The 17,858-nt window shown below is 55.5% G+C and overlaps 2 protein-coding genes across 6 annotated transcripts; one reads left to right on the top strand and one right to left on the bottom strand.

Moving 5' to 3' along the window:
• The first annotated feature begins 494 nt into the window (after positions 1-494).
• On the top strand, positions 495-8,283 carry YIF1B (Yip1 interacting factor homolog B, membrane trafficking protein). Of its 2 annotated transcripts, none has more exons than XM_045785996.2 (8): positions 495-597; positions 4,702-4,940; positions 5,024-5,128; positions 5,333-5,411; positions 5,544-5,601; positions 6,702-6,857; positions 6,938-7,031; positions 7,909-8,283. In XM_045785996.2, the coding sequence occupies exons 1-8, from the start codon at positions 555-557 to the stop codon at positions 8,062-8,064; spliced, it is 930 nt and encodes a 309-aa protein (XP_045641952.1). In that variant the 5' UTR covers positions 495-554; the 3' UTR covers positions 8,065-8,283. The 2 variants fall into 2 exon arrangements, with proteins under 2 accessions (XP_045641952.1, XP_045641943.1); XM_045785987.2 differs by having other exon boundaries at positions 497-606.
• Positions 8,284-8,400: 117 nt separating this feature from the next.
• C21H19orf33 (chromosome 21 C19orf33 homolog) lies at positions 8,401-9,183 on the bottom strand. Of its 4 annotated transcripts, none has more exons than XM_087870719.1 (4): positions 9,086-9,183; positions 8,935-8,969; positions 8,647-8,715; positions 8,401-8,544 (listed from the first exon to the last, which is right to left on the bottom strand). In XM_087870719.1, exons 1-4 carry the CDS (start codon positions 9,105-9,107, stop codon positions 8,437-8,439), a joined length of 234 nt encoding a protein of 77 aa, XP_087726845.1. In that variant the 5' UTR covers positions 9,108-9,183; the 3' UTR covers positions 8,401-8,436. The 4 variants fall into 4 exon arrangements, with proteins under 4 accessions (XP_087726845.1, XP_087726846.1, XP_045641962.2 ...); XM_087870720.1 differs by having other exon boundaries at positions 8,647-8,712; XM_045786006.2 differs by having other exon boundaries at positions 8,863-8,969; positions 9,086-9,182.
• Positions 9,184-17,858: the final 8,675 nt, after the last annotated feature.

Raw genomic sequence — 17,858 nt, 5'->3', positions numbered from 1 at the left:
AAAGAGATCTTCAAAGAAAGACATCTGCTTCTTCCTACCTAACTTCTTGGGTGCCCTTTTCTCACTCTAAATATTCACTTTAATACCTAAGGTCTGCCGAAAATGTATAAGCGTTAGAGTCCGCATAACGCCGCTTAGCCCCTCGAGAACACAAATGGATCTCTCCTCCGCTGCTCCACACCCTTCCCTGGCTCCCTAGTGCTCTCAGTGACCCAAATTGAGCGTCTGTCTATAGAGAACTCCATTTCCCATAGGTCTCATCACTCGATGCCTACATTTCCCATCAAGCACTATACGGCGGGCTCCTAGGATTGTTCTCGGCCCCGCCCTCCTGCCCCACTAGTGCTGACACTCGCCTTCCGCCACCGGTCTCCAGTCCCCGCCTCTTACCCACTGCCAACTCGTGAAGGCCTCAGCGAGGGGCGTGGCCTCTGAGCGATCGTGACGCCCATTGGCTGTCGCGCCGTCGGTGGGCCGTGGCTACGGGAGCCGGGCGGGCACATTTCGAACCGTGGCTGGGGCGGCGGCGGCGGCGGCAGCTGCGACGGAGAAGGATGCACCCGGCAGGCTTGGCGGCGGCGGGGACGCCCCGGCAGCGTAAGTGGCGTACGTGGCCGGTGGAGGAGATCGGGGCGGGGTGGGGGGGCTGGCGGGGGCGTGGTGGGGCTGCCGCGGCAGTTGGCGAGGTCCCTGCGGGTCGGAGGTCACGGGGTCAGGGAGCTGGAGCTTCGGGTTGTGCACAGCGCTGGGATGCCAGGTCCGGGTAGGGGGCGCGTTGGGGTCGATCCTTCTTTTCTTTAGGAAATTCCTTTGGGAGAAAACAACTTTGGGCAGGATATTGTGTGATGTGCAGGAGAACGGGACTTTCATTCATTTGCAGTTAGCGATCAGCTTTCTTCTCCCCACCCTTCGGTGGCCTCGGGCTGTCGCCCACGCTCCGCAGGACAGTGTTCAGAGCCCTTCGTGAGCGGAGAGGGCCATGTTTACCTCTCATTTAAGATTTGAACCTGTATATCTTGTACTGCTCACCCCCTTTCCCCGTCTCTGTTAATTTGTATCTCTAAGTTCCTCTTCATCTCCGTGAGCGTGCGTGCATCTCATTTATTCACTGAGCGTATCCTGCCTCAGCTCTCCTTGGCCAGGCAGGCCCTGTGCTGGAATTTGGGTACCTGGTAGTAACCAGCATAGCACTAGCCCTTGTTAACTCACAACTTAGGTTTAGCGGTGAGACAGACACTAAACTCGGAACAAACAAGTCAGCGAGAAAATCTGGGGAGTCATGACGGCTGTAAAGGGAAAAATCCAAGATGCGTGGAGGTTCAGAGGCCTGATGTGCTCATTCCTCCCTCCAGCCATAATAAGGTGCCTGGCTGGCCCCGTGGGGGGTGATGCTGGGGCTTCGGCAGTGCCCAGACAGCCCTGGTTCCTGTCCTCGGGGAGCTACGAGTACAGAGCAGAAGACAGCCGCAGTCTGGAGCGGTGGTGGCCTGATGGAAGCACAGGCGAAGGGGTCAGGACCAGGATGGAGGGGCTGTGGTAGCCCAGCTTAGGCATGTGACACAGCCTGGGCGTGTCGGTGAAGCTTCCTGGAAGAGGTACCTCCAATAATGAGGAATTTGCTCGGAGAAGGGGATTTGTGGTGAGAGGCCTGTGCCAAGTAAACCAGTGGACAAATGAAAACAGCGAATGTGATAAGTACTTAGACGGGGAAAGGAACCACCAGATACTATGAGAAAGAACAAGGTGGGGCTAGTGCTTTCTACTGAGGAGTGAGGAAGGTCTCTGAGGAGGAAACTCTTGAGCTGAGGCCTCAGAGCTATATTGCAGGTGTTAATCCTGGGAAGATGTTCCAGAGTGATAGCAGTGCATGTTCAAAAGCCTGTGTGGGCTAGAAGCTTGGCAGAGTCAGGGCCCAACGGGCCAGTGTGTGACTGGGTGCAGTGAGCCCCAAGAGAGGTAGCAAGCGAGGGTGCTTGACAGGGCTGGGGTCATGCAGGGCCTTGTAGGTGCGTGGATATCATTCACAGCACAGTGGGTACTGATCTTAGGCAGGGGACAGGAGATGTCCTCTTGTACATTTAAAAAGATCACTCTGGCTGCTGACTGGAGAGAAGGTTGGTAGAGCAAGAATGGGCAGGGGGGCTTAGTAGGAGGACATTTAAGTCAGGTTTAAGACCACGGAGTCTGAAAGGGGAGGGTAAACATTGAGACATAGTGGGTGAGAACTAGCAATTGGTTGGGTGCCAGAAAGAAGGGGAGTCAGGGGCTTGGACAATGGGGTGAGGGCCCCGTAGGGAGCTGGCCAGACCTGGGTGTGGGGCCAGGAGAAAAGTAGTGGCTGGGGACAGGGCCCACCGCCCAAGGCGCATTGCGGCTGGGAAAGCTGTGGGTGGGTGAGATTGCTGTAGGTGAGAGGCAAAGCCAGAAGTGTGGAAAACTGGGCCACATGTTTCAGGGAGCTGAAAAACAGTCATGGGTGGAGAGGGACCAATTCGGAGACCGTCAGCTCTGTAAAGGCAGGAGGTTTTTTTTTTTTTTTTTTTTATGGTTCTATTTATTTGACAGAGAGAGAGCACAAGCAGGGTCAGCGGCAGGCAGAGGGAGGGGAAGAAGCAGTCTCCCCACTGAGCAGGGAGCCCGATGCGAGACTCGATCCCAGGACCCTGGGATCATAACCTGAGCCGAAGGCAGACGCTTAACCGACTGAACCACCCAGGCTCATTAGGTCATTGCTATATCCACTGTGCCTGCAGCAGAGCCTGACACACAGGGGTGCGTAAGAGGTATTTGTGGGGCTCAGGAAAGAGACGGAGGTAGGTGCAGTGTCTCAGAAGCCAAGAGAAGAGAGAGCTGGAAGGTGGCATTGGGGACAGTGGCGTCACATGCTGCTTGAGTCGGATGACAGTGGCTAATGGCCTCGGCCTGGCTGTGTAGAGGGACGTTTAGGAGGCTCTTGGGGGGCAGAATCCCAAGTATCGAGGGCTGATGTGGGGCAACAGGGAGGAAGGAAGGGTTTGCACCAAAGCTCCCAGAGTGGGAGAGGGGAAAGGGAAGTGAGCCTTGGCGGTAAGTGAGCCGGGACCAGTGCTGCTGGCTTTGGGATGGAGCACACCTGGGTCTGTTTTCAGGCAACAAGTAACTTGAGAGGAAGAGTCAAGGGACTAGTAATCGACAACAGGTGGCAGGGCTCGACACTTTTTCTGTGTCAGGCCAGGGGCTGAGGAGTTTCTGAGCGTCACTTGGCCTTGGGCCATGAACTCTCCACGGCAGAGAGAACTGAGGTGCAGACAGAGTCAGGATGCCGATGATTTTGTTCCTCTGCCCCATCTGACGGCAACCCTCTCACCCCTTCCCTGGGCCCACAGTGGTGCCTGGGACACAGGAGGAGCTCAGCAACTGCTGTGGCGGCATGGCTTATGGGTGAGGGGCAGGGGCCCTGGAGCCAGAGTGCTGGGTTCAAGTCCGTCCTCTGCACATTCCCCTTCTCTTCCCTCCTTACCCTACCCCAACTAAGCACGCCTCCAGCAGGTCCTATCCCTCCGAACTCCAAAATCCGTCCAGAAGCAGCCCAGCCCCTTTCCCAGCACTGCCCCCACCCCTCCATCCCTATTCCCCCCCCACACACTGGAGCAGCTTCCTCCCCCCTTCCCTCTTCTTGCCCCCCACCCCCACCCCAATCTGTTCCCCACAGGAAGCCAGAAAGACCTTTTAAAAACTTGAAGCCTGGCTCTGCTCCATACTGGTCCAATGACTTTGGGCAAGGGCCTGAACCTCTCGGGGGCTGGCTTTTCCTGTCTGTAAAGTGGGGTGGGGGGGCAATAGCACTGACACAGACGGGGCTGTTGTGAGGATGAAATGAGTTAGTCCATAGTGCTTAGAACACAGCCTGGGATGTGGCAAGTGCTCACGTGGGGTTTAATTCTCATAACATTGACCAGCCCGCCTGAGCTAGAGTCCTGCCCTGTCACTCACTCAGCCTGGCCCTGCACACAGGTCACCCCCCCAAGGCCTTGGTCACCACCTCTGTAATGTGGGGCAGGCCCTCATTTCTCAGGGTTTCATCAGCTACCTACTCTAGCCCTGTGTTAGGGGCTGGGGATCCAGCCATGAACAAGACAAAGCTCCCCACCTGGGGGGGGCTCCCATTTAGTGGGGAAACTGAACAAAATAAAGCAAGCAGCCAGTCCATCAGCTGGTGCGGAGGTCTGGATAGAAGTGAAGTAGGGAAGGGGAGTGGGGAGTGCTGTCGAGGACCATGTGGTTGTACACAGTGGTAGGAAAGGCACCCCAGAGCCAAGACCTTGAGGAGAGGAGGGAGCTGTGGGACTGGGGGGGGGGGAGCATTTGGGCAGAGGAACAGCTGGTGCAAAGGCTCTGAGGTGGAAGCGTGCCTGGTGTGTTCGCTGAACATTGAAGCTCACGTGGCTGGAGCAAACAAGTGAGGGGAGCTCCAAGGGAGACCCTGACAGAGACCCTGTTTGTGAAAGGCTTAGGACAGGATCCTCTGCACAGTAGGCCCAGCACATAGTAGCCCTCGACGTCATTGTCACTGTTGCAATTTGGACGGAGAGATGACAGGCAGACAAAGCCAGCCCCGCACCTGCCTCCACGCCCATCTGACCTGCAAACCAGTGCTTCGCTGCAGGAGAGCTCCTACGGCCTGAATGAAGCAATGTAGCTCCCCACCCTCTTCCCCTGCAGCATCTAAGCGGAGGATCCCGGTGTCCCAGCCCAGCATGGCCGACCCCCACCAGCTCTTCGATGACACGAGTTCGGCCCAGAGCCGGGGCTACGGGGCCCAGCGGGCACCCAGCGGCCTGGGCTACCCTGCAGCCTCCGCCTCCCCCCAGGCTGCCTTCCTGGCGGATCCTGTGTCCAACATGGCCATGGCCTACGGCAGCAGCCTGGCCGCCCAGGGCAAGGAGCTGGTGGATAAGAACGTGAGTGGGCGGGGCTGCTGGGTGTGGGGGGGAAGACGGGGCTTGAGGCCAGGGCTTCAGGCTTGGGCGCCACCTCCCCCCAGATTGATCGCTTCATCCCCGTCACCAAGCTCAAGTACTACTTCGCTGTGGACACCATGTATGTGGGCAAAAAGCTGGGCCTGCTCTTCTTCCCCTACCTGCACCAGGTCAGCACCCCGCCCGCTGAGGTGAACACGGCCTCAGGAGGGGCAAAGTCCAGGGGTGGCGGTGGAGGGGTGGGGGCAGAGGGTGAGTCAGAGGCCCGTGGTATGGGGGGGAGGGCAGGTCTGCCCCAAGAGAGGGCCTGGACGCAGTGTGGGAGGAGCCCCCCCCCCGGGGGTCCTGCCCGCTCCCCTCACTCTCCCCCACAGGACTGGGAAGTGCAGTACCAGCAAGACACGCCGGTGGCCCCGCGCTTTGACGTCAACGCTCCTGACCTCTACATTCCAGGTTCCCCTCCCCGCCAGCACCCTGCACCCTCCTCCCTCTGGGCGGGCGCGTCTAGGGCAGAGGCGTAGGTGCCTAGTGGCCCAGGGTGGTCCGTCTTCCTCTGACCAGTGTCTGTGTGTCTGCCTCCCACAGCTATGGCTTTCATCACTTATGTCTTGGTGGCTGGCCTGGCGCTGGGGACCCAGGATAGGTAAGGGAGGCCTGGAGTAGGCAGAGTGGGGTGAGGTTTGGGGGGCTGAGGGGCAGTCAGGAAGGTCTCTTGGATCTCCTGACTCGGAACAGCCCTACCGTGCTCCCAGTTGGCCCAGGACAGAGGCCTTGGGGTCACAGTCAGCGTCACCCTCACCTCTTCCCTTGCTTTCCACCCCCGTGCAGCCCATCACCACACCTGTGGTGGGTGACTCTTAACTCCATCCTTCTTCTTAGCCTCCACCACCAGATCCGGCTCATCCTCACTGCCTCCTAACCAGCTGCTTTGCTCACATACTCTCACCGATTCCAACAGCAGCCAGGAAGATCTGGTCTGAGATGTGGGTCTGGCCACGTCCACCCTGCTCAGAAGCTGCCCGTAGCTCTTCCGACCTCAGATCTAGCCCTGGCTCCTGAGTCTCGTGCACCGCCCTGCCTCCGTGCAGCCTCTTTCTGCCCCTCCTCCTCACTCTGCTTCTCCACTCTAGGCCTCTTTCATCCTCCAGAGTGCCCGGTGCTGCCATTCCTACCCCGGGGCCTTTGCACATCCAATTCCCTTTGCTCAGGAGTATGTTCCTCCCCAGCATCACCTGCGGAGCACCTGCTCACCTGCAATGTCTCCATTCTGGTGTCACATACTCAGGGAAGCCTTCCCACCCCCCAACTGGGTCAAGCCCTCACATCTCGCTCCTTGGCCCCAGTTCATTCCTTTTGTGGCATCGAAAACGATTGTCATTAGACTCAATTAATTTTTGAAGCACTGGGGATATGGCAGAGGCCGTGGTCCTTTGCCAGTCAGCTCCTTATTCCTTCAAGCCTCAGCTCAGATGTCCTTTCTTCTGGGGAGCCCTCTCTGACACTGTCTCCCGACTGGGTCAGGCACCTCCCCTGCCCTGTGCTTCCCTCATCCCAGCCCTGACCTCTCGGGGCTGTCACTGAGGACTGGTCTGCCTTCCCTGGCATGAGCGTTCCATGAGGACAGGGTCCAGATCCATCTTGGTCACTGTTGAGTCTCCAGCCCCACCCAACACAGGCTGTCTCCAGGTGGATGCTCTGGGAGGGGGTGAGCTGGCCATCGGAGTGACAGCTCGGTGCCGGCAGGTTCTCCCCAGACCTCCTCGGGCTGCAGGCAAGCTCCGCGTTGGCCTGGCTGACCTTGGAGGTGCTGGCCATCCTGCTCAGTCTCTACCTGGTCACTGTCAACACTGACCTCACTACTATCGATTTGGTGGCCTTCTTGGGCTACAAATACGTTGGGTGAGTACCCCCTACCCCTCCCCCCTCCAGCCCCAGCCCCGAGGTCTCTTCCTCAGACCAGCCTTCCCCTCTCTTCCCAGGATGATTGGCGGGGTCCTTATGGGCCTGCTCTTTGGGAAGATTGGCTACTACCTGGTGCTGGGTTGGTGCTGCGTGTCTATCTTTGTGTTCATGGTGAGCTGGGGCTCGGGAGGATGAGACTTGAGGGCATAAGCCCTCAGAATCGGGGTCCCTGGAGGCATCCAAGCAGAGGATGTCAGGCAAGGAGTTGAGGCGAGAGCCACATTGCTGAACTGAGGAGCCTTAAAGTGGCTGCCCCAGCCTGAGGGTCAGGAGGGCCTCCTGGAAGAGGGGGTGTCTAAGCTGGGGCTGGAAGGAAGAGAAGGAGCCTGCTGGGCTGTTAGGGTGGGCCCTCACCCTCACTCCACTCTTCCGTGGTGGGCTTTCCTGCCAGAATTTCTGTTAGGATGAAAAAAGGTTCGGTACCACTGGAAGTAGCTTCTCTGGGTCCCCAGCAAATCCCTTCCTCTCTTTAAACCTGCTTCCCCTTTTGTAAAAAGGGGGATGATGATGAATGCACCTCAGGGCCCTGGGAGGAGGCAGTGTGAGCATATGTGAGGAGCAGAGGGCAAAAACTGGCCAAATCTGACCCTCAGATAAACTTTGACTTAGATGTCATTATTTTAAAGTTAAAAAAAAAAAGCCTTTCTGGCTTATGTTGGAAACTGTCGTCCGGCCAACGTAAGCCACGGCTGGGCCTGCCACCCTCCTCAGGCACCCTCCTCAGGCAGGGTATTCACCGCGAAGCTCTGCATCTCACACGGGGCCTCGCCTGCCGCACGGGCTTGCAACCCTCACATCTGCTCCCAAGCCTTGGGGAGAAGCAAGCCCTCAGCATCTATTAGAGGAGATGTGGGGGGAAACCTAGGCTCCCTGCGAGCAGAGACTGAGCCCAGCCGCCCCGGTGGAGGCAGAGAGGCAGGGCTTGGAGTACATCCAGGCGCCCCCGCCCGGCCCGGGACTCAAGGGTGAACCCCCCTTCCCGCCCCAGATCCGGACGCTGCGGCTGAAGATCCTGGCGGAGGCAGCGGCCGAGGGCGTCCCGGTGCGCGGGGCCAGGAACCAGCTGCGCATGTACCTGACCATGGCCGTGGCGGCGGCGCAGCCCCTGCTCATGTACTGGCTCACCTTCCACCTGGTGCGGTGAGGGCGGCCCGGCCCACGCCCCAGCTGCTGCCCGCGGCCGCCGCTCCCCCGCCCGCCGCGCGCCCAGGGGCCCGCCCGCTGGGCACCGGCGCCGCCCCCACCCCAAGACCCTGCCCCCCGTCCCCCCGCCCCCCGCCGAGGTGCCGAGATCGCCAGCTGCGCCGGCCGCCCGCCAGCGCGGCGGCTGTTCCGGAAACAATAAACCGTGATGGGCACGGCGTGGGCAGCCTCTCCTTGGCGCGGCCGCCCGGCAGGGGGCAGGCCCGGCCCGGGAAGCGGGGCGGGCGGGGTGGGGCGCGGCCGGTACCCCACTTCGCGACCAGAAGGCGACCCGAGAGCCGAGCAGAGGTTTAATGAGATTCGCCCAGGCCCGTCAACGAGGAGCCTCCTTCGCCTTCCCTTTCTTCTCCTTCTTTTTCACCTTGGGCTTCTTCACCTTGCCCGGCGCGCTTTTGTGCCCTTCCGAGGCGGCAGCGTGAGGCTGTGGGCGGAGGGGACGGAAGGGGACAGCGAGGGTTCGGCCGCTGAAACGACTGCCCGGGACTCTCCCGCACCCGGGGCGCCTGCTTGCGGGGAGCCTTACCTTTGCTTCCACGTCGGAGTCGCTGGAGCTGCTGCTGGAGTCCGAGGAGCTGCGGTGACCGCGGCCCTGCTAGTTGGAGGCGGGGCAGTGAGGCCCGGACCCCTGACCCGGCCCCCGCCCCCAAGTTGGAAGCCCCGGGGCTCGGCGGGGCCCTGGATCCCAAGGCCTACCTCCCCCGCCCCCGGGAGGAATGTGCCTGGTCCTGAGGGGACTTACCCTCATTTTATCAGCGGCCCCCGCCTCTGACGCGCCCTGCACCTTGGAGGGGCTGTGTTTGTGGTCTCCTACCTGGCCCGTCCCCTGGGGCTTCTTGGAGTCCAGGGCTGTGGAGAGAAGTTGGGTGGGTTGGTGCAGGTGCAGCGCATGCGCCTTTGGAGGTGGGTGCTGGTTTTTAGCCTGGCCCCCTGCACCTCAAATGCCCCACTTCCCAGGAGCGCACCTGCGGCCAGGTCGAACTCCATGGTGGTGAGAGGAGGTCTGTGGGGAGGGCCGAGAGTGCCGGAGGGCAGGGGGGAAGGGCCTGCCCAAGGACTTCTGAGGAGCCCCACCCAACCTGGCTCAGAGTCCTTAGCCTTGACTCATAGCCCCTCCCCAGCACCACCCAACTTTTCTTCTGTGGGAAATAAGGTGGGTGGACAGGTGATTGCTAAATTTCCACCCGGTGAGCCTTGGCAAGTGAGGGGGGACTGTGTGAGCAGATGTAGGTTTCTGGGGAGAGGGCTGGAGCTGTCATCCGCTTCCCCCAAAAGGGTCAGATGCCTGCTTTTTTTTTTTAACTGAGGTATAATGGACGTGTTACACATATACTTACTATATTAGTTTCAGGTGTAAAACATGATTCAACATTTGTATGTGTTATAAATGATCATCACAGTAAGTCACATCCATCACCATACACAGTTACAATGTTTTTTTCTTGTGGTAGGATCTTTTTTTTTTTTTTTTTTAAGATTTTATTTGTCAGAGAGACAGCACGAACAGGGGGAGCAGCAGAGGGAGAGGAAGCAGCAGACTCCTGGCTGAGCAAGCAGCCCAATGCGGGACTCGATCCCAGGACTGTGGGATCATGACCTGAGCTGAAGGCAGATGCTTCACCGACTGAGCCCCCCAGGTGTCCCAGATGCCTGCTTTTGAAGAAATGAGAGGGTGGGCGCCTCCCTGTGCACTACGTATCATCATAACGCTGACACTGTGTATACTCACTGCGGGCCAGGCACTGTTCCAAGGGCTTCACGCACATGAACTCCCTTTAACAACCCCTGACTGGCTGCATGAGAAGCTAAGTCTGAAGGGGTGAAGAGCATGAACTTGGAATCAGCCTCCTGAATTTGAAGACCTACCGTATCACTCAGTAGTGGGGTGAGCTCAGGAAAGTCACTTTGCCTCTTTGTGCCTCAGTTTCTTCATCTGTACATGGCAGCCACCATATGGGATTGTTGTCATGGATTAGTTTCCTAGAACTGTGCCTGGCACAGACTAATTGCTTATAAGATAATGTTTTGGCTTCTTAAATTTGAAGGTAGGTTTTGTTACTATCCCTATTTTACAGATGAGAAAACTGAGGGACCAAACAAGGTGACGGGGTGGCGGGGGGGAGCAATGTAGTACAAATGGCTAGAGCTGGGATTCACACCCAGAGGGTGTGGCTCAAGTCCAAGGCCCCTGTGGCTCTCCCTGGAGGGTGCTTGGGGGAAGGGGTTCCCCGTGCTGGGCTGGGCCAGTCAGGCCATGGGGGGTAAGGGGAGGCCTGAGCCATCCGCTCCTTTTGCTGTGAGGTCAAGTGTCCTTGCAAGTCCCTCCCTGGCTAGCCCTGCCACCAGCAGCTGGGTCACCACACCTGCAGGAGCAGGCAGGCAGGAGTGATGGCTGGGTCTGGGGATGATGAATGCGTGCACTCAGGTCTTTGCTCTAACGCACATTCCTCAGAGAGGCGTGCCCTGACTTCCGGCTCCACACTGCCGGTCACTGCGACCTCTTTTCCCTGCTTGGGGAAGGGCCAGCTTAGCCCTTAAGGATAATAAAAAGTTATCTTTATTGACAATTCCTTCAGCATATATTTGTTGAATACCTACTATGTGCCCGGCACAGTTCAGGTGCTGGGAATACAGAGGTTAGCAAAACCAGCAAAAATGCCAGCCTCGAGGGACTGATGTGCTAGTGGAGGAAACAAGGTGTAAAACGTTCCATCCCATGAGATGGTAAATGGATAGACAAAATGTGAATGTGTAATGGGACACGACTCTGCCATACAAAGGAATGGATACTGCATCGTGCACGAACATCAGCATCCCCGGGCTGGGTCAAGGCCAGACCCATAGACTACATAGTGTAGGACAGCATCCATCTCAAGCGCTCAGAGAAGGGTTATTGCAACAGCAGGTTAGGGGCTGCTGGGAGCTGCGTGGGGAGTGGGAATTAACTGTAATTGAGCATGAGAGATCTAACTGTGGGGGATGAAAACACATTCTAAAACTGATTTGTGGTGTTAATTGCACCACTTGGTAAAAATTATTATAAACGGAGGCGCCTGGGTGGTACAGTCGGTTAAGCATCCCACTCTTGGTTTTGGCTCAGGTTGTGATCTTTGTGTGGTGGGATTGGGCGCGGTGTTGGGCTCAGCACTCAGTGAGCAGTCTGCTTAAGATTCTCTCTCCCTCTCCCTCTGCCCCTCCCCCCAACCTCTCTCTAAAAATAAGCAAATCTTTTTTTTTTAATGATTTTTTATTATGTTAGTCACCATACAGTACATCCCCGGTTTCCGATGTAAGGCTCGATGATTCATTAGTTGCGTATAACACCCAGTGCACCATGCAATACGTGCCCTCCTTACTACCCATCACCGGTCTATCCCATTCCCCCACCCCCGAGGCCCTCAGTTTGTTTCTCATAGTCCATAGTCTCTCATGTTTCATTCCCCCTTCTGATTACCCCCCCTTTCTTTATCCCTTTCTTCTCCTACCGATCATCCTAGTTCTTATGTTCCATAGATGAGAGAAATCATATGATAGTTATCTTTCTCTGCTTGACTTATTTCACTTAGCATTATCTCCTCCAGTGCCGTCCATGTTGTAGCAAATGTTGAGAATTCGTTCTTTCTGATAGCTGAGTAATATTCCATTGTATATATGGACATCTTCTTAATCCAGTCATCTGTTGAAGGGCATCTCGGCTCCTTCCACGATTTAGCTATTGTGGACATTGCTGCTATGAACATTGGGGTGCATATGGCCCTTCTCTTCACTACGTCTGTATCTTTGGGGTAAACACCCAGTAGTGCAATGGCTGGATCATAGGGTAGCTCAATTTTTAACTTTTTAAGGGACCTCCACACTGTTTTCCAGAGTGGCTGTACCAACTTGCATTCCCACCAACAATGTAGGAGGGATCCCCTTTCTCCACATCCTCTCCAACAATTGTTGTTTCTTGCCTTGTGAATTTTTGCCATTCTAACTGGCGTAAGGTGGTATCTCAGTGTGGTTTTGATTTGAATTTCCCTGATTAAAAATAAGCATATCTTTTTTAAAAATTATTAAAAACCCCTGAAGTGTACATTTGAAATGGGTTTTATGTAACTTACACCTCAGTAAAAGCTGATTTTAAATAGTATGTGCTAAGAAGAGAAATACAGCAAGAAGGGGGCTAGGTAATAACTACATGGTATGTTGGGGAGAGGTTGGATTTTAGGTAAAAGTTACCAGGGAAAGCTTCACTCAAGTCTTTTTTGAATAAAGGTCTGAAGATGAGGGGTACCTGGGTGGCTCAGCCAGTTGGGTGTCTGCCTTCGGCTCAGGCTGTGATCCCAGAGTCCCGGAATCCCCATGTCAGGGAGTCTGCTTCTCCCTCTCCGTCTGCCCCTCCCTCTCCGTCTGCCCCTCCCCCCACTTGTGTGCTCTCTCTCTCTCAAGTAAATACAATCTTAAAAAAAAAAAAAAGATCTGAAGATGAGATAAACCATGCAAACACATGGAGGAAGTGTTCTAGGCAGTGAGAATAGCAAGTACAAAGGTCCTGAGGCAGGAATGTACCTGAGTGATGAAGAACTGCAAGCACTTCAGAGTGGCAGTGAGAATGGAGGGAAAGACATAGGAGAGGAGGAGGGATGGTAGGGGTGGAGGGTTGGGGGGCTTGTACATCGAAGACTTGTACATCTCTCGGAGTGAGAAAAGTGGTGAATGATTGTGGCTTTACCCACAACTGGATGCAGGATATGAGGAAAAGTGTTTTTCCAAGCAAAACAAGTTCCGTGAGGGTTAGGGACCTTGTCTGCTTTGCTCAGCACCCAGAATGGTGTGACTCGGAATCTGGTGCTCACTATCATCTGGTGAATTAGTGAGGTTACCTGATGCCAGGCCCTCTGCTAATGTAATGGTGGGTTGTTAGAGCAAGCACAGAGCTAAGACTTTGGGCTGTGGAGGTAAGCCTGCTCACAGGTGACTCCCGCCTCTACCTCTTACTGCTCTATGGATAAATAAATCAACCAGTCTGCACCTCAGTTTTGTCCTCTGTAAAATGGAAGACATACCTCATAAAGTGAAGGTTGTGTCTGGAGCCTGCCTGGCACAAGGTCAATGTGAGTTTTTATTACTCATGAACACCATCTCATATGATTACCTGTGAAACTGGCAGTAGGATCCCATGTTCTGTATGAGGCAGCTGAGCTTCAAGATGGTTTCGTGCCCAAGGACACTGGGCTAGTAGACTGCAGATCCGTAGCGGGAGACCTTCCAGACTCAAGACAAAGTAGCTCTTTACTACTTTGCTAAGATTGTGGGGAGGGTGAATGGGCCTGGGGAAGAGCACGGCCTGATCCTCCAAATTCCCCTCTATTCACTCCTGTATCATAGTTAGGATGTGGCGGCTTTCACAGAAACCAGAAAGAGCCGTAACAAGATAGCTTCACTTTTTTGTCCCATAAAATCATCCAGGGACCTGAGCTCCTAACTCTGGTTTCTCAGCATCCTTCCTGGGTGTTGCCCTGAACATAGAGGGAGGCTGGCCTCCACCATCGGATTCTTGGGAAGGGAAAGGGCAAGTAGAGGGCACACCAATTCCTTTTAAGGGCCGCACCTGGAAGCAGCACCCGTCCTTCTGGCCAGGTCAGACACATGGTCACATCTATCTGCAGGGGAGGCTAGGAGACCACAGCTCTGAGCTGGGCAACCGTGTACCTAGCGAAAACCTGGGGATTTCTTTACTGAAAGGAAGAAAGGGAAAATGGACATGGGAGCCTGTCGGTCACTACTTCCTCTTGGCGGCGTGAATATACCCTCATGCCTTTGCTCTAACCCAAAAGACTTACAAATGGAGGCCAGATTAAAGCTGGGAAAGTGACCCCAAATGCTTGATGCAAACCAGGTGTGAGGGCCTAAGATGAGCACATCCAGCCTTCTGCTGGCAGAGGCCTGGACATTCCTGGGTCAGAGACAAAAGCTTTACTGCTCGCAGCAAGCAGCTTCGGCATCAGCGTTGGACTCCTTGGCTCCGTGGGGGCAGCGGGTGGTATTCCAGGAGCGAGTGGCGGAACCCGCCCCTTGCCGGCGAGCAGCAGGGAAGCCTGCTCTTTGTTCTAGAGGGAGCCATTCCCTCGTCCCTCAAGGTGCTTGCTGCAGACCCAGCCCTGAGAAACGGCCGGATAAACAGCTGTCAGGGTCACACACTCTTGGCACGCCCAGGAAGCCTTGTAACAGTGTGAGGCAGACCCTCCTGGAGGCCTGTCTCTGCCAACAATCCGTCCCCCCCCCCCCGCCCCTGCCCCCACCTCCTGAATTTTCACACGGGTAGGCCACTCTGATTAATCTAACAGAGCCTGAGAGTGAATTCATTCCGTTTCTCTCACACATTTAATTAAAGCAACCTAGGAACAGGACTCCAAGAAGCAGCGAATCCTGAGGATCCGCCAACCTGCCCTTCAGGGTCCTGGAGGTTTCCAGCCGTGAAGGAGCCAGGATGTAGTCGGAGACTCGTCTATCATCCATTAGGACGCACACAAGGCACTTCAGACTGACCTGCAGCTCTTTGGTGTCATTACCAATAATTACAAGGCCCCAAACACCCCTCATGCCCAGTGGGGAGACACTGTGCCTCATTCTTTCCCACGTGCAAACACAGAATGCTGGGGCGCAGGGTTGAGGATCTGTTAAGCCTGACTTGGACCACCACAGGGCAGTGCCACTGAACAGCTGCAGCCCCAACCACTATCCGTGGCATAGCCTGGGGCTGCTTAGGCATCAGAAGTGTGGTTTTGTTATCAGTCAATTTGGAACAAGGCTGTGCAGGTCCATGAGCTTGTCAATGTCTAGGCTGCCGCTGATGGCGCCAGGCTCAGTGGACTAGGTCACTGGCAGGTTGTGGTGCTGGATCTAGAGGACGGAGCACTGACTGCACTTGCTACCATCCCGGATCTGAGGGGCTCCCCCCATCTCCGAGGATTTCCCATCCCAGTAGGTAGAGCTGCACCTCTTCTATCACCTACCAACCGCCCCCCCCAGACCTTTTGTTTGGAAGGGTCATGTGTGAATGCAACTGGCTGTTTACGAAGCTCCACACACCATGAGGACCGCTGGAGGGAGACTCGGCAAGCAGGTCAGTCACTGTCTTCGGGATGCAGGACCAGTCAGTCCAAGGAAGAATCCAGGCAGATTCTTCAAAATTAACTTCAATCCCTGAGCCCCCCCCCCCGCCCCGCCCCCGCCCGCCGGCTACCCAGAAGGTGCACCAACCAGGTGGGCCTGGGCTTGACGCTGGAGGGGAGGAAGATGCATCATACGCAGGAATGCGGAGCAAAGAATCCCAAATTTTCAAAATAGTCTATGTAGCTCCCAACCCCTTTGACCTGATCTTTATCCCAGACATGGCCTAGAAATAACCCCTTTCTAGGGACAGCCACAGTCAGTGAACAAACTCCTTACTGAAGTGTATGGAACAGGAGAGGATAGTAACAGGTCTTTGTTGAGGTGATTTTTTAAAACTCCATTCCACCTCTTAGTGAAATGGCCATTGAAGACCTTGGCTATTGGCCCACTGCTGGGCAGTCTTCCCAACAAGAGCACCACTGTTAGCACCACAGAAAGCCCCAAATAGGCAGTTTAGTTTCAAGGGCCACGGTGGTGTGGCAGGAGTTGGCTGCCCAGACTGGAACAGCAGCCCCACCGCCTGAAAGAGCACAGTGGTGAGACGCCACTGGCCGGCCAAGCAGGGGCCACAGGTCCCATGTAGTCCACCAGCCAGGAGCAAGTGGACCACGGGGCCTGCAAACCCATGAGACAAACAGGACACGTGTTGGCAGAAGCGAGTTGGCATGACGGCTTCCTGCATCGGAAACATGAAAGGACTCTGTGTGAAAACCCTAAAAGTTCCACTGGTCTGATGGTGTTAAGAGACTTCACTTGATGATCTTCCTACTGCAGAATTAAGTGATTCCCAACAGTTTCTTCTAAAATCCAAACACCAGGGTGCCTGGCTCAGTCACTGGAGCATGGGACTCTGGATTTTGGGGTTGAGTTCGAGCCCTACATTGGGTGTAGAGATTACTTAAAAATAAAATATTTAAAAATAAATAGGGGCTCCTGGGTGGCTCAGTTGGCTAAGCGTCTGCCTTCAGCTCAGGTCATGATCCCAGGGTCCTGGATTGAGCCCCATGTCAGGGCTCTCTGCTCAGCGGGGAATCTGCTTCTCCCTCTCCCTCTGTCCCCTGCCTTGTGCTCTCTCTCTCGCTCTGCTCTCTCAAATATAGTCTTTAAAAAATAAATACAAATAAAATCCACTTTTTATCTTTGACATGACTAAGTTATGGAGAGACAGGTCTTGCTTGAGTAGGTGGAGAAAGGCCCCCTGCTCAGCCAGAGGCATCACTGGGCTCGAGGACCTCTGGAGGGAGTTTGAGGGTGGCTCATGGGGTGGCAGGATGGGTGTAGAGGAGAGCTGCCAGCTACTGAGGAGGAATAAGGAGACAGGCAGGTAGGCAGAGGGGGATGCCAGCCCTCTGAAGGAGGCTCCCTTGCTGAGCACTTCCCTTGGGCGACCTAACGCCTATGATCTCACGTAACCCTCACACCCACCCAGAGTCCAGGTGAGGAAACCGGAGGTTCAAAGAAGCTGAGTGACCTGCTCACTGCTGCACACCTGGCATGGTGGGTGGAGTCTCCTCCCAATGCCTCTGTCTCTGGACCACAGGCTCTCCCAGAGCGGGGGCCTGATCTCTCTGGGATGCGGCCACAGGTTTCATCGACTCACCATCATCTCTGAGGCCAGACTCCCAGGCTGCCTAGAATGCTTGGCAGGGAGAGGGCCAGAATCCCCGAGCAATGCCTCCACAAAGGAGGAAGGCTGCAAAAGGAGGACATGAGGTATTTGCCCAAGTTGCCTCTGGCATAGATTTCTAAGCCCTATTGGGTGCAAGTCTCTCCCCCAATGCACAGAATGTGACCTTTTTGGTGTGAGGGGATTTCTAAGAAGGGTGAAGGGAAGGAGGCCTGGCCCAGCTTCCTGAGTCACCTGTGCAAGTGGAGACCCCAGGCCGCCTGCCTGACCCCATGGGTTCCCCCAATGCTCTTCCACACTCAGGACTACATGTGTGGATGACAGGGAGGAAGAAAAGAAGAGCCTCCAGAGTCTAGAGGCAGGAAGGGAACACCTACAGGTAGGCAGCAGAATTGGGGCCAAGCCCGGAGGCCGGATTCAGGCAGGTGGTACCCTGTCCCCATTTCACTGCAGAGGCACGTGGGAGACCAAGAAAGATTGCAGAGCTGCGGGGAAAGATGAAAATCATGGGGGCGCCTGGGTGGCACAGCGGTTAAGTGCCTGCCTTCGGCTCAGGGCGTGATCCCGGCGTTCCAGGATCGAGCCCCACATCAGGCTCCTCCGCTGTGAGCCTGCTTCTTCCTCTCCCACTCCCCCTGCTTGTGTTCCCTCTCTCGCTGGCTGTCTCTATCTCTGTCAAATAAATAAATAAAATCTTAAAAAAAAAAAAAAAAAAAAAAGATGAAAATCATGGATGCCAAAGTGATTCTGGTCCAAGTCACTCCAGTCTCAGGAAGGTCTCGGTCTTCCCCTGGACAGGGTGCATCCTCCTGTGCCCTCAAAGGCAGTGTTTCAATGTGTGGATTAGTCCATCGTGGGTCATTATTTAAGCAGCAGCAGCAACAACAACAACAACAAAACAAAACAAAGCAAAAGCCAACTGAGTGGGGTATGGCTAGAATTTTTCAAAAGTG

This window comes from Ursus americanus, chromosome 21 (assembly GCF_024610735.1).
Source record: "Ursus americanus isolate L20-20 chromosome 21, mUrsAme1.1.p, whole genome shotgun sequence".
Classification (NCBI taxonomy): Eukaryota; Metazoa; Chordata; class Mammalia; order Carnivora; family Ursidae; genus Ursus; species Ursus americanus.
This window is presented reverse-complemented; position numbering and strand designations above follow the sequence as displayed.